The 16,380-nt window shown below is 35.8% G+C and overlaps 1 protein-coding gene across 1 annotated transcript; it reads left to right on the top strand.

Annotated features, from left to right (window-relative positions):
* Positions 1–10,377: 10,377 nt before the first annotated feature.
* On the top strand, positions 10,378–16,210 carry LOC144552292 (pyruvate kinase 1, cytosolic-like). Its single transcript, XM_078300380.1, has 16 exons — positions 10,378–10,563; positions 11,370–11,466; positions 11,596–11,693; positions 12,142–12,297; positions 12,387–12,464; positions 12,561–12,692; positions 13,509–13,589; positions 13,692–13,760; positions 13,869–13,958; positions 14,071–14,215; positions 14,652–14,740; positions 14,907–15,002; positions 15,184–15,251; positions 15,442–15,541; positions 15,652–15,708; positions 15,791–16,210. Exons 1-16 carry the CDS (start codon positions 10,495–10,497, stop codon positions 15,938–15,940), a joined length of 1,575 nt encoding a protein of 524 aa, XP_078156506.1. The 5' UTR covers positions 10,378–10,494; the 3' UTR covers positions 15,941–16,210.
* The last annotated feature ends 170 nt before the right edge of the window (positions 16,211–16,380 follow it).

Here is a 16,380-nt window from a genome sequence, read left to right as displayed (position 1 = left end):
TTTAGATTTTGTAAGGTCTCAGGTCAGATTGGATTGGATTGGGTCAGATTTTGCCAACTCTAAGGGCAATTTATGGGTCGGATTCACGGTCCGAATTGGATCATGCCGGGTCATGTTGGGTTTTTAGATTTTGTAAGGTCTTAGATCGGATTGGATTGGATCGGGTCAGATTTTGCCAACTCTAAGGTCGATTTACGGGTCAGATTGTAATACTGTTTTACTACCTTAAAATTGGTGTAGTTTTGTTAACTGAGTGCCCAATTTTTATAAAATATAGTAAAATTAGAGTCATCTAGATCTTCAATTTTTAAATTGGGGTCTATTTGAAAAAAATGTTTTTCCAAAGGAACCATCCTCTAATACATCATATATATTCCTTTTTTCTAGTGCTACGCCGAGAAACAAGCATTAGGAGAGGTAAGCCAAGAGCTCCTCGACACGCAAGTAAACCCAGCAGTGTGGGAGATAAGTGGCCACATGGTGCTCAAACAAAGAAAAGATTACAACGAGGCATCTGAGGAATCAGCATGGCGGCTCCTGGCAGAGGTATCTCTCCCCGAGGAGAGGTTTGGAGAGGTGGAGGAGTATATTTTTGAGGCCATATGTATAGTGGAGAGCAAACATGAGGTAAGCAAAGAAGTTGAAGTGAATGCTGAGGAAGACGATATGCTGGGTAGAAATGGTTATGAACCGGTTACATCTCATTTTCAGGAAGGATGTATTGTTGTTGAGTAAAGCAGAGTAACATATATGAACCTTGAAAAAAAAAATTAAAGAGCAACATATATGGATATGTTTATTTGGTGAATCTGCTTAGGCGGGTAATGATGGCGTACATGTGCTATGCATACTATTTTATATTGCTTTGTAGTGTTATTGACATTTGTGTGCGCATCATTTGTATGAATCAGATATTTACTGGTATGTTATGTTACCAGTGACACTGTAATTAAATTTCAGTTAAATAATGGGCAAATAAAAAAGTTGTCAATTTTTCAGAGTTTAATATAAGCTAGTTTTATCCAGGAGGTGGCTTGTTGTTCTCGAATTCAGGATTTTTTAGGAAATCAATTGAACAGGGAGATCAAGATGGGTTTTCACTAGAATGAAAGATAAGTTGATCTGCAAAATTGGCCACCATACCTTCAAAAAATATATATTGATCTGCGAAATATATAGTAATGGAGTTGTGTTCGAATAGCCATACAAATTATATGAATTTTAACCTGGGAGATCTATATAACAAATTTACTTCACGAACTTGACAACCGATAAAAAAAACAAAATTACAAATTTGATACAAATATAAGATATGTTGTTATTAAATTAGACGACGCTTCCTCTGGTTTTGGCGTAGTATAGTAAGGAAAAGATATTCCTTGATAAGTTGGACTCGAGTGTGTAGAAGTAAAGATTTAGGGGGATTGGGTGTACTTGATTTGAAAGTAATGAATGATGTTCTTTTAGCCAAATGGCTTATGGGATTTTTCGATGATAATGTTGTAGGTAATTGGAAGGATATAATGAAAAGTACGAATATTATAGACGTTAGTACGGATTGGCAGGTAGGCAATGGGCATTCGATATGTTTCTAGCTGGATAGATGGGTAGGTAACAGTGCTTTGGCTACTGTTTATCCAAATTTGTTTGATATTGCATGTGATAAACAGATTTTGGTTTCACAGGTATTCAGTCCTGCAGGTTTACATATTGACTTTTGTCGACAATTAGTAAGCACATATCATACAGAATGGTGTGCTTTATTAACTCAATTTCATAATTTTCAATTAGGTACCATTAACGACCACATTGTATGGCGGTGGTCTAGCACTGGTAGATTTAGTGTCCATTCCTTGTATACTTGGCTTATATTTGGTGGAATACCTAATTCTACATTCACTAAAATTTGGAAGGCTCATATACCCCTCAAAATTAGAATCTTTCTTTGGTTGGCTAAACAAAATAGAATTCTAAGTAGGGATAATCTTAGTAAGAGGGGATGGCAGGGAGACCAATCATGTATTTTCTGTCATGAGCAAGAAACAGTGTCTCATTTGTTTCTAACTTGTTCCATGGTAAGTCAGATATGGTACTGGATAGCTAGGTACAATAATTTTGTGTTTACTTGTGTAAGTTTAGATGACTTATGGGATATAGGTACTTGTATACCTATGAAGGATGATAATTTGGTTATGATGCTTATAGGTGCAATCTTGTGGACTATGTGGCTCAAGAGAAATAGGTTAATTTTTAAAGGGGGGTTGCAAAAGGTCCCCACACTCTAGGTACACAAATTATAGCGTTTGTTAAATTTTGGTGTTCCCTTCATAAATATGAGGCTATAGAGAAACTAATCTATATCTTACCTCCTGATGCAAAGGACCTATTAGGGGGTTTACTTGCTACCCATATAGAGGATACTCGGGCTATAATCCCTATGCTTGGGACAGAAAGCATAATGGAGGATGAGGCTACAGATGGAGGGTGAAGATATTGAAGCTGCTATATGTGTTTTTGTTATAATAGTATCTGTTTTGCATATTTTGCTTTGATGAACTGTTTTGAGATTTCTTAGCTTGTAGGCTCTATTATGCATATGTTGGTCTATTGGTGATATGATGGCTTTTCAGGGGTTGTTTTGCTTATTTTCTTAGGTATATGAGTGATATGCAGGTTGTAATAGGATTTAAGTGTTCTGTTTTTTCTTTTGGCATATTTTGTTTGTTAGTCTAGCTTATCAGTATGCTTGTATTGTACTTGGTTGGTACCACTAGTACCAATTAACTTTGTAATGGTTTCTTGCAATGGAAATCGGTGGCATAGCCCACTTCTTTCAAAAAAAAATGATACAAATTTATAAGTTGATTGATCATCCATCGGACGTTTGAAAAATTAACGATTCACCTTATTAATGGCAGGTTTAATTTATTTGACATGTTGTTTTTAATTAGTAGGCTTAGAGCATCTCCATCTCAGCCACTAAGATGAAACACTAAATAACTTTTAGAAATTAAAGCCTCTAAAATTTATAAATTTTCATAATTTCTGAAATTAATTTTAGAATTTCTATTAAGCCACGTTAGATTATAAATCATGTATTCTAAATAATTTGAGCGAATCGTTTGATCAGCATTGTGTTTAGAAATAGTTTCTTAATAAGAAACTTTGTCCAACAGTTTCTAAATAAAAACCGCTATGTCACATTAGAAATCCATAAAATTTCAGAAATGAAGATGCTCTTAGATTATGGTAGATTAAAATAAGAAGCATGTTGTTCAATTAAGAAGAAATAGGTTTTGTACGTATTTAGTATGTTTGATAGTTTTAAGGGTTTATTTTTGTTAGTTCTTTATTTAAACAGAGAACATGTATTGCTATAAATAAGTCATGTATATTCTATCTAATTAAAGTTAATTTGAAATAATTTTCTTCCTCATCAAACTTGTCTTTTGGCCTCTCTTTAATTTTTACGTCTCCCTAACCTTAACAATTGGTGATCAAATAATATATTATTTGCACATAATTTAATACGCTATAATTTGTGATCATTATTGATAATTTGTATGCATCTGAAATGAAACCCTATCTTATGACCACAATTTGTAGAACTTTAGCCGTCCAGGGTGGTCAACGCATGAAGAACTATCCTTTTGACTGCCAAAATCAATCTATGACCTGACCTCCTTTATCTCTAACATAGGCCAGCTAAAGGCTATGGGTCAATAAAGAACAACTCCAAAATAAGGCTATGAGGCGTGTAAGAGCCTAAAGGACCCAATGAGAAATTTACATATCTACAAAAAAAAAAATGGTTTTCCCTTGCCAACACTGCAACACAACCCAACTCTCCCTTTGTGCCCCGTAAAAACTAACAGAAGGGAGCAAATAGTACAACTCTTGTAATAAATAAGGTTCGTAGAATAGCTGGTCGAATTAAATTACATTATATTGCTTCGTATTACTGCATATTTAAAGGTTTTTTTTTAAGGTTGGCTGAAAGCCAACATATATTAATCAAGAAAAAAATATATACAGAAATGTAAAAAGAGATGAAATGTAAATTATTTACATAATCCTGTCATATTTAGAATTATCTCTAACCAGCATCTAGGATCGTCAACAGTGAAACAAAGTCACTTGCCTGATCAGTACCACCTTGGCCTCTTGAGTCGTTAAATATCGTGCAGCCACCGCATGATATCATTGGTCATATTATCGATTTACAAATACACTGGTTTTAGTTTATTGGAGAAAAGCCTTCTATTTCTCTCTCCAAATTGCCCAGCTTCCTGCAGCCCAGACAATTCTTCGCAGCACCCTTTCTTATGGGGTTAAGTTTGCCATGTCCGCTAGCCATAGGTCTCTCGCGTCCGTTCGATTGTCCCACCTGATGTTATAGTGAGCACATAGCCCTCTCCAAAAAAGTCTCGCATAGTTACACTCCCACATGATGTGGTTTGTAGTTTCCATCCCGTTAAGGTGACACAGGTGACAACCTGAAGCCACATTGCACCCTCTTACCTGTAAGATCTCTTGTGTCAAGATTTTATTTTCGAGCATTAGCCATAGGAATACTCGAACCTTCAATGGAACCCTCATTTTCCCCAGGATTTTGTGGTTTGGCACAATTTCTCCCGTGTTGTGCATCATCTGATATGCAGAAGCACAGGTATAAGTATCCGATGTAGACCACTGTCATCTGCATTTGACTGCTAAGGGATCAAAGACCGTCGAGACATTGAAGAAAGGCAATAGGTTGGCCAGTTCTTTCAGGAAGGAAGAAGATGTCGCATGCGTTCTTACCTGGCCGGCGCTACTGATTCCATACAGCCTCCTAAGGGTTGAAGCCCATAACTCTTCCGGGTTGTTGTTAATTGATTGTTAGTGTTGGTGTCCTAGACCCAGATCATATCTATGATATGTTTAGTTTATTAGTGAATGATTTAATCATTTTGTACCTTGAGTATTCATATTAGTGGATCATTTGAGTTGATGACTTAAATTGTAGAACTTCACAATGAATAAATTTGTTTACTCTTAAATGTTCCTTATCTTGGCAATTAGCAAAGGTACACTGGTTGACCATATAAGATAAGTGTGGTGATTAGATGATGGCCATGTTCTATAGGTTATACGATAAGGAGTTATCGATCTAATCACACATGTGCATACATGGAGATGTATGGCACTGGACAGACCCAAGAATGAAATATCATATGGATTGTGTTATGTGTCATTGATATTTCATTGTGTCTAGAATTCTTTGGTTGAGATATTTATTTTTCTTACATAAGGGATGTGTATTGTTGGTACTGTCCAACGCTCTCTTTAACCAGGAGTTATAAAGGCAGTTACTGCAGTGCATATAACTTATGCGGAAGAACGATACGTATCAAGAAACCATTGTCCCTTATATGTTAATATAAGTGATGATATCTCTGGGCCCCTTGATAAAGTTTATATTATGTGCATGCAATATGATTATATGATAATCATATCATAATTAAACTTCAGGAAATCAAGAAAGAATAATTGGTAAGGATGACACATTCCTACCTTACGATTATTTGGATATCATGTGGCAAGGAATTGACACAACAACATTTTTAATGTTACAGGGATCGTGATTTTGCATTGTGCTTTTTCATCCACGTCATTTGGGTAATCAATATACCATGGCTAGTTGTATCATTGATTTATGGAATTAAAATGTTTAATTCTATTGCCATAATGATGGGATCCCATAGGGTCACACCATATGAAAGATTAAAAGAAAATATATTAATAAAGCATATGTGATATGTATATAATATGTGCTATGTTAATTATAAGAAGTTATAATTAATTTGTACAAATTATATGTTATTAATATATGAACAATTTTATGACATGGAGATGTTATAAAATAATCCTAGTAATATTTAAAGTATGTGTGACATATTTTAAATAGCTTTTGACACATGAGAGATGCATATAAATTAACATGGAATATTAATTTATATGTTGGCCTCTTTTAATGTATGGGATTGTGGACTTAATTAAATATTAATATGATTAATATGTTTAAGACCAAAGCCCAAATATATGCTGGGGAGAATTGATTAGTAATGGCATGATTTAAGGAATATTTAAATATGTCATTAAATCTAATCAATCTCATTAAAGAGCAAAGAAATTTCTGGACAGATTCTTTAGGTAACTTTGAACTGAAATTTGAAAGGGCAAATACTAATCATTCTGGACGCATGACTATGTAATCTATAGCCCTTGGAGTCTAGAATCCAATGGTGAAGATTTCAAGTCGTTTGGAGTTACCTAGAAAAAGATATAAGGATTTTAGTACCGAAAGGTCAGAAATTCTGTGAAAGATATCTTGGCCAAAATTTGCTCTTTTCTCCTCTCTTCCAATTTTTCTCATGTGTTGAGATCTAGAAATTCTCTAATAAGTTTTTAGAAATTAAGAAGAGGGTTAAAACTAGGATTAAGGTTCTACTTGTTAATCTCTTACTAGCCTTAGAGATACAAGTATTTCTTTAATCTCTCGGTGGATACCTAAGGAGGCTTGTCATTTGAGGGGCTAAAGCACAACCACCATTGAAGGAGGAAGGGAATAAGAAGTTGCTAAGCAAGACAACTCTTCTTGATTTGATTTGGAGATCAAATCCAAGGTATTATGTTATTCCATTCTTGATTAGGCTAATTGAGATTGTTTCTTGCACTTATAATAACTAGATCGTTTGTTTTGAGTCGAATAAATTTTTGTTTTATTCCTTGCTATCTAAGCATCAAAACTTTCAAATTGACCATAACCACTTGATGAGTAAGGCATCATTTTGGCATCCTAGGTCGATAATTCCCATACCACCATTCAATTTCATTGTACACACCCTATCTCAGTTAACCAAGCAATTTATCCCTTTACATACCTCGTTTCCTTTCCACAGGAATGATCTTCTCATTTTGTCGATATGTCAGATAACCCCTTTTGGCACTTTCAACGCTTGCATGTAGTGTAGTGGCATTATAGTAAGTACCGCCTTAACCAGGGTGACCCGTCCCCCATATGACGGGAATTTCGCCTTCTATCCTTCCAATTTATTCTGTACCGTAGCTATCATTGGTTGGTAGTCTATGGTCCTCGATTTCTTAATAGATAACGGCAGACCCAAGTATGTTATCGGCAGATGTGATGATGGCAAAGAGAAGATATTCTATATGACACCTATGAGTTGTGCCAGGATGGCAACCGGTACAAAATTGCTTTTTGCCATGTTGATTTTTAGGCCTGACAATAATGCATATGCTTTCAATACTGTGTGATGATCTTCAAAGCAGCCGAGTGCGCTTCACTTACAATAACTGTATCATCAACATATTGTATTGTCTCAAGTGCAATCCTTGCATATAGCGGCATGGCCTGCCTGGCCGCCTGTAGGAACCTGCTCAGTTTATCCGCCATTAAGATGAATAGCATTGGCGATAGCGGGTCCCCTTGACGCAAATCCCTCTGATGGGTAAAATAATTAGTGAGGTTATCATTTACCTTTATTGCCGAAGATGAGAAGCGGAGTATACCAAGTACCGCTGATGTCCAGCACGATGGGAAGCCTCGCTCAATGAGAAGGTTGATCAGAAAGCACCAATCAACCGTGTCAAATGCTTTCTTAAAGTCAACCTTATATAATACCGCCGGGAGTTTTTCCTCTGCCCAGAATGACATGAACTCTTGTGCCGTTAAGAAGGATTCCATGAGCGATCTACCTTTAACAAAGGCAGTATGGTTTGGAGACACCAATTTCGGTAAATGTTGTTGAAGCCTATTTGTCAAGATTTTCATGATTAGTTTGGCAATTGTGTTGATCACACTGATCGGTCGATAATCTGATATTCCGGTCGGATCTTGTTTATTTTTTATCAGTGTAATTGCTACCTTATTCACCACGTGGATGGTAGCCCCCTTCTGATGGAAGTCAGTGATGAAATCCATGACATCCTTCTTGATGATGTGCGAGAAGGCCCTGTAAAACTCTGCCATTAGTCCGTCGGGGCCGCTGGCCTTACCATTCGGCAACCCTTTAATAGCAAATAGAACTTCTTGCTCCATGATTGGATCATCTAAGTCTGCCAGAGCAGCTGTGAATGGCGGACCCACTTTATTTGACAGGTCAAAAGGAGTTAAACGGATTCTTTTTTTTCCCCATTAAATTAGTGAAGTGCCTTAGTATGAAATCCGACAGGTGCTGTTGTCATATTCTTTCTCCATTTGAAGCTTGTAATGCTATTAAAGAGTTGGAGTTCTTTGTGCCGTTTGCTACCGCATGGAAATACTTGGTATTGTTGTCACCGAGCCTCAACCAAGTGTTCCCTGATTTTTGTTTCCACCTCGCTTCCTCAACTCTATCTAAATCGAAATTCTGTTGTATTTAGTACCTTTTGTTTCTCAACTCTATCTAACATTTCAAGTACTCATTTTGATCTTTTGAGGTAGGTTTCCTTCCATTTTAAATTTTTCGTGTTCCCAACCCCTCAATGCATTCTAGACTGCCTGTATTTTCCGATGTATTCTCTTGATCGGGTTGGCTATGGATACTGAGTTCCAAGCGTGTTGAACTAAAGGGTTGGCCCATAATTCTGATTATTATAATTTTAATTGTTGTAGTAACTGGACAAGAAGCCTTCGCTATCCTTGGGACTTGGGAGAGGTCTCAAAAGAACATAATTTGTTTCAATACTTGAACTTGGAATTAGTGTTCTCCCGATACTATTTTCAATTGTCAACCTCAAGAAAAAAAGAAAAGAAAATCAACAAACGTGAGCAAATTGAATAATTCGACTTTTGTATATTCATTTTCCTGGGAAAATAGCTTAGCTTGCTGTCTTTTATTTTTTTAATAAAGTCAATCTTTCTTCTTGAAGAATATATATTTAGTGAGTTTACTTATAGAAGCAATCGTGACGGCACTAATCAGGGGCAAATGTTCTATTTAAAGTTTGAACACGTAATAACATCTATTTTAAAAAACTTGAATTTATTATTATTTGTTTGATTTGTTCTGTTGGTCTTAATATTATGCATCGCCATGCCTATTACACCCTTCGTTGAAAAAAAAAGGGAAAATTAGTTCCATTCCATTCTAAAATGGTGAATTTAGAAAAATGTCACTTCAAAATTTTTTTTTTGCTAAATGCCACTTCAAATCACATTTATTAAGAAAATTGCCACAAATACCATATTATTATACATTCGTAATAAAAAGTAAACATAATATGTTGAGTATTTTCGTATATACCAAAAATACCCTCGGTCCCTAACCCTTTTCGTTCATAGCTTCATCTGGCGTTAATTCTGTTCATCTTGTTGGAGTTAAATTCCGAGTTACGATCAAGCTGGTAAATTCTAAGTTTCTGAACAGACTGACACTATTGGAGTCTTTAGGGGTTTTGTTGGAGTTTTTATGGAAAAGTTTTGTTTAGACAGATGCACCAAATAAATTTTGAAGTTTAGTACGCGTGGAATAGATTGGTAGAACTTTCACAGCGATCGAAGTTAATTTGGAGGACGATATTAGATTTTCACAGTGATATTCTGTTCACAACGATCAAACTTTCACAGTGATATTCTGTTCATCTTGCGTTAATTTTGAAATCACGTTTCTAAGGAGAATAAGAAATTTGGATCAAGGTTATTTTGGTAACTTCAGTTATTATGTAATTTGTTAATTAAAATTATACATTAATATGGTATTTGTGACATTTTTCTTAATAAATGAGATTTGGAGTGGCATTTAGCAAAAGAGAAATTTTAGAGTGACATTTTTTTAAATTTACCATTTTGAGGTGGCATGGAACTAATTTTTCCTAAAAAAAAATAGTACTTTTACTCAAAAAGAAATATTATAAAAGATTCTCAGGAAACCGAAAGAACAAAACCAAATAAACCAAAAATCTTCCCCTGATTTGGCCCATAGTTCTGATTATTATAATTTTAATTGTTGTTATTATTAATTGTTGTTATTTTTGAAGAACTCAACGGACCGGACTGTTTGTCGTCCCCTCCTCTCCTTGACTGGACCCTCAAGTTCCAAACCCGGTCTTTTTGCACCAATCTCACTGACAAGTGGACCAAGGTACTGTATTGTTACCGTACTTCATTTAATATTTCTTCTTATATTTATATAAAATAGACAAGTTCCAGTGGACCAACTCCCTACTTATGGGAGAGTTAGTCTGCTAATCGGGTCCCACGGTTGGCCTTTTGCTAGCTCCCCGTACTTGAACAGAAGACTCGTCACGATTGGTCCATTCGTCTATACTGTCACTGACAGTGGGGTCGAATATCGTTAAAGTGGGTACCACCTCGTCACCCCCTGATTCCCCGAATAGTATTCTTCAACCCAGTCTCCAGTTCTCCCTCTTAAATTCTTCGTTCCTTCTTCTCCAAGCATCATTGCCCGCATTCCCGTCTATCGCTGAAGAAAAGTTCGATCTTTGGAGATGCAGAGCGGTCACATGCTTATCGAGGAGCCTGTACGGCTGGCATCCGTACTTACCCCAACTAAAACCGTACGATCTCTCTTGAGCTTTTCCTTGTTTTGTCTTTTTTTTTTTTTTTAATAAGGGTCTTCTCGATTTTTAGTTTAATGCGTAGATGCACTCTGTGTTTTGTTATTATACGACGATTCATCTGATGCGTCCAATTCAATTGTTAGCGGGGTCACACCTATTTTCCCCGATTTTGACATATTATGGAAAGCTAATCAATGAAAGGTTCTGCGTGTTGATTCATCTACTTGGATCTGGAAAAGCTTAAAAAGCATAGTGTTGTCAGGTTAAGCAGCTAGGAACTACTTATTTTGAAACGTTCTTAGATAATACCTTTTATAACAACATTTAGTTACAGATCCATAAACAAGTTCTAAGTTCTAACCATAGTTATTGATCATTTTACAAAACGTTTTTTGTTCTAAAGACTGTGTTATGTAATTCATCGTGGACCCTATTGTTGTTATGTTTTGTGCTCTGCGGTAGCACAAATATACTTGTTGTTGACATTTATCTAGGGCTTGTGTTTGAATAGATAGGTTAAATAGGGTCCATGATGCAAAATGGGTGTGGGCTGAGGCCTGAATCAGTGCCTCCTGTTCCTGAACCAGTTTACTGGTACGGTTGAGGAAGGAGCACTGATTCTTCTGATGAGGCAGTGTCATGTGTTAAGACCTTGCACCTATCTATCTGGGTTTCTATGGGTTTTAGGACTAGTTATTTTCTTTTCGGATCTTTTATAAACCTTTTCTTTTATTAATGCTATGGGCCTTTAGAGCCTTTTCTTCAAAATATTATCTAACAAATTTTCTTTTAATGAACTCTAGAAATTTTTTCCCTCACTCACGAAAATTGTTGCCACACTCGGGGCAAAGTCACGGTCTGTTGAAACACTTGAGCAATGTTTAAAAGCTGGAATGTCAGGTTTGGTTTCAGTTCTTTTATCACTTGTTTATTAAAATTCCCTTTTGTATTTTGAACCTCTCGATATTTAATTCAATGCATCATGTGTATAATTAATGAACTAATATTAATTATTTTCTGTTTTGGTAGTTGCAAGGTTTGACTTTTCATCGATGGATGCTGCATACCATCAGGAGACCCTTAACAATTTGAGGAAAGCCGTTGATAATGTCAAGCAACTCTGCGCTGTAAGTCGAACTTTCTTAAATATATTTAAGCCAGCACCAGTTTAGAACTGAAATAAGAAACTTTCTGCCCATCTTTCAACTGCCGCTTATAATTGTCCAAAGTTTTGCATTTTGAAAGATTTCTTTTGAAAACAGAATTTACAGCCCATGAAAGCCAGTTCAATTTAGTCAAGGGAAAATTTTAAAACCATAGCTTTGACCTTGAAACATTTAAGAAGTTACAGAAGAATCCTGTAAAATGTGTTAAGTTGCCATCATGCAGAGAACCAGATTTTTCTGAAATATTTTGAATTGGAGTCCTTTCCTCTTATGATTTTCAGTTAGCTTCAGTTGATGGTTGTTTTAGTCCAGCAAAAATTAATTGCTATTTGGACTTGTAAAGAATTATAAAAAAAGCCCCCGTGAAGATTTTCTTTACACCTTTTTGTGATGAATTATTCTGCTTCAGGTTATGCTTGACACTGTTGGGCCTGAGCTTCAGGTCAAGAATCCAACTGGAGAGCCGATAGTGTTGGATGCTGGAAATCGTGTGACAATTACACCTGATCTCTCTAAAGCTACTTCAGCCGAAATCTTTCCGCTTAACTTTGATTGTCTTGCCAAGGTCTAAATCAAGGACACCAGACATACACCAGCCTTTTCTACATTTTATAAACATGTACCTAAAATATATTCAACTTTGTGTGTTAACAGGCTGTCAAGGCTGGGGATACTATTTTCATGGGCCAATATCTTTTCACCGGAAGTGAAACTACATCTGTGTGGCTTGAGGTGTGGATATTCAACTTGGACTTGTTTTTCTCTGGAACTTTCTGAGAGATTTTAAGTGCTTATAACTGCTTTTCTTTATCTTTTGATATATTTTAGGTTTTGGAGACTTCAGGTCAAGACGTGGTATGTGAGATAAAAAACACAGCCACACTAGCCGGTCCCATATTTACCCTTCATGCTGCTCAAGTGCGAATTGATCTTCCTACCCTTAGTGAAACCGACAAGCAGGTAACATACTGAGGACATTAATACGTTAACATTGATTTCTGAAAGGGGTAATACTTTCAAGGGTCGTGGGCTTAGACCCTAGTCCTAGTTGGCAAAAGTATGATGTTGCACTTGAGAGCCTTCTCTCTTTGTAGTACAAAAGATAGGGGTTATTATCTATACCTAACACCTGTTTGGTTCCCAGGAGGTGAGAGAAAAGGGAGGTAAATGGTTGAAGGGGATGGAAAGGAATAAGGAGGTTGCCATATTTTCCGCCCTCTTATTTTATTGGACTGGTTTCCTTCCAATACACCCCGATTTGAGGGGTAAGTAAGATAAGCTTTAGGAGGTTAAAAAAGCAACCTCCGTTAATTTAATTTTTTCCTATCAAGAGTCCGACCAAACAAGAATAATTTATCAAGTTTTCTTTCCATCCCCTTCCCTTCCTTCCTCTTCACACCATCTGTATCTTTGGATTGCATATTCTCGTTACTTACCATATCACAGTATCACCCTTGAAAAGTTGGGAAAAATCTCATCTACAGAGTATGAATTCATAAACCTGTTTTGTTATCCCCTTCCACTTTGATGGCTGTTCTTCTTCCCACTAATAGACAAAAGGCGAGGGGGCTTTCTAGGTACTTTTAGAGGAGATCAGGACAAGAGAGATGATTTTTCATGTCTTAAGTGTCATTTCAGATACTATCTCATATTGTTGGGGAACTTGGGTTAGTGAACAAATGTTGATGTTTTGCAGAATCCTGAATTGTCTCAAATAAATCCAATCCGGAAAACCCTTTATGCTAATTTTGGTTTGAATTTGTTATAACTGGATAGATCATATCAACTTGGGGAATGGATAACAAGGTCGACATTATATCTCTTTCATTTACCCGCCATGCTGAGGATATAAGAGAGGTGAGTTCATCTGTAGAATTTCCACCATTTTGCATGTCTCTTCATTTATGTTCCTCAATAAAGCTTAATACTAATATATTGTAATTTTATCTTATTTTTCAGCTTAGAGCCTTCTTGAAATCGCACAAACTGGATGACACACAGATCTTTGCCAAAGTTGAAGACTTTGAGGTTCACAAATTTCCAATTACTCCTACATGCAAAAGGCCCTTTTAGGACTTATTACATCCTTTGGAAGTGTTTGATAATTTTGTGATTGTAAATACTTTGGTTTTATAGGGTTTGGAGCATTTTGATGAAATCCTTCAAGAGGCTGATGGCATCATTCTTTCAAGGGGAGATCTAGGGATAGACCTTCCTCCTGAGGATGTAATTCTAAAACTTAAAAGACTACAGAGATATTCCTTCACTGCATACTAAGAAGCATTACTCCTTTGTGAAATACCCTCAATTTATAGTTGATCTTCTTATAATTTTTCAGGTTTTCTTATTCCAAAAATCAGCAATGAGGAGGTGCAATTGTGCTGGAAAACCAGCTATTATCACTCGAGTGGTAGACAGCATGGTGAACAACCTACGCCCTACTCGTGCTGAAGCTACTGATGTGGCTAATGCTGTCCTTGATGGTACTTTGGCCCCTGTTTATAGCTTTTGCCTGAATTTGAGTCCCTTGTATCAACATAATACCAGTCAAGCATGGATGTTATTAGCTGATTTTAGATAGATAATCTCCTTTCTTTTTTCTGTTTTCTGAGTTATGTACTGGCTTCATAGTTGATACCAAGCCACCTGGTTCTGATCAGGTTTATATTAGCCGGTATGGTAATAGGGCAGTATTAGAATACTTTACCTTATGAATTAAATCTTTGTTATTTAAAATAATACAACCTGATCATAGTTCAACTTGTCCTAATATCAGACCTGGGTAACTTCACGTGAGAGATGAATAGAATGTAGTACTATTATAGCTTTTGAATTTTTGCCTTACAAAATAGAAGCCATTTAAGATGTAACACTAGTTGTCATTATAGTCGATAAAAGGTGGGTTATAAATATTTACAGGTACAGATGGAATTTTGCTTGGGGCAGAGACACTCAGAGGCCCATATGCAGTTGACGCAATAAAGACTGTTAGCAGGATTTGTGGTGAAGTATGAAATTTCCATTTTTTAAAGCATTAGCATTAATTTATTTATTGGTTTACTTCATATTGAACCATCTGAAGTTCTTTCTTTTTTTAAGTTATTCAGTAGTTCAAGAAATTTCATTGATATATTAATGAACATTTTATTATTTTGTTGTTCTTTTATTCTGTAGGCTGAGACGGTGTACAACCAGCCACAGGATTTTAAGAGAATTCTCAGAAGTGTAGCGGAGCCAATGGAGAATTTGGAGTCAGTTGCATCTACAGCAGTAATTAACATACTTTTTTTTAAGTATTGATTTAAGTACAAACATAGCCCCCTACTGTTATTTACATTTCATATAAATGAGTACTGTCCATGAGTTCTTCTGTGTTATAATACTTCGATTTTTTTATTCTTTGTTTAATATTAGACAACCCTGGTTGTTCTCATTTTTTAATTTTATCTAGGTTCGTGCTGCCATCAAAGTAAAGGCTGCTGCTATAATTACTTACACCACTTCAGGCCGGTCTGCTAGGTACTTGAATCTCATAATGATTTATTATAAGTTGGCATTGTCTTCTCTGAACTGGTATTGGTGGTATCTTTTGTTGATACCGGTTTGAAAGAATTTCTCCAATATGTGCAGAGATCCTGCCTATTTTATTCTAGTAAAGACTTTTACTTTCTTTTTGGGCTTTAAATATTTTATATCTATATATGTACAGGTTGATTGCAAAGTATAGGCCAACAATGCCTGTGCTAGCAGTTGTTTTTCCCCGTAATGAAAGTGATTCGTCATCTTGGACCATAAATGGAATTGGAAAGGTACTTTTGCTTGCCTTTACAGTTAGTACCCTACAAAAATTTGATAGGACTTGCGCAAAAAGAAGTAAAAAGGAATTGTTTTTAATATATTTTGTTCATATCTCATGTAGGCTCGGCAGTGTCTTTCTTTGAGGGCTGTCTATCCTGTCCCAACAAATCCCAATGATGTAAGCTATTTACATTGAAAATGTAAATATGTGTTTTTTCATTTTGTTAAATTTGTGCCACGATTTTTTTCCTTTTTGACAGGTTGGAGCAACTTCTGAGGCTGCCCTAAAGCTTGCACTAGACTATGGTAAATCAATCAATATTTTAAAGGATTGTGACCGAGTCGTCCTTTTCCAAAAGATCGGTGATTCGTCTGTTGTGGAAATCGTGGATATCGGAGATGTTGTCTAATTTTTCTTTTATTATTATTCATCACGATCTATAGCACTTTTTTTTATAGATGGAGTGGTCTGTTTTCTTTTCTTTTCTTTTCTTTTTATTCACGGTATTTAATTTTGGATTCACTTTTGGGGGTTGATTTCAGAGGGCAATGTGTTCCCCTCGAGTTTTTGTTTTGCTTTAATAGCTTTAATAACAATATCGCTATAACAAGATGAAAGAAGCACCTCATTATGTATGAGCAAATTTCAAATGTTTTTGTTATAAAGAAAATACAAAGAAGTATTACCGTGTATTTTTTTTTTTTTTCTGTTTTTTTAGTGCCTTAATCTGCATAAGAACTGTCAACCTGGCTATTTAAAGTTAATGATTACTTTTCGATAGGTAAATTTATGGTTACTTTTTCTATAGTATCGAAATGGAGGAGTGTTGTTATTCCAAGCTACCAAAAC

Source organism: Carex rostrata, chromosome 1 (assembly GCF_964058835.1).
Source record: "Carex rostrata chromosome 1, lpCarRost1.2, whole genome shotgun sequence".
Taxonomy (NCBI): Eukaryota; Viridiplantae; Streptophyta; class Magnoliopsida; order Poales; family Cyperaceae; genus Carex; species Carex rostrata.
This window is presented reverse-complemented; position numbering and strand designations above follow the sequence as displayed.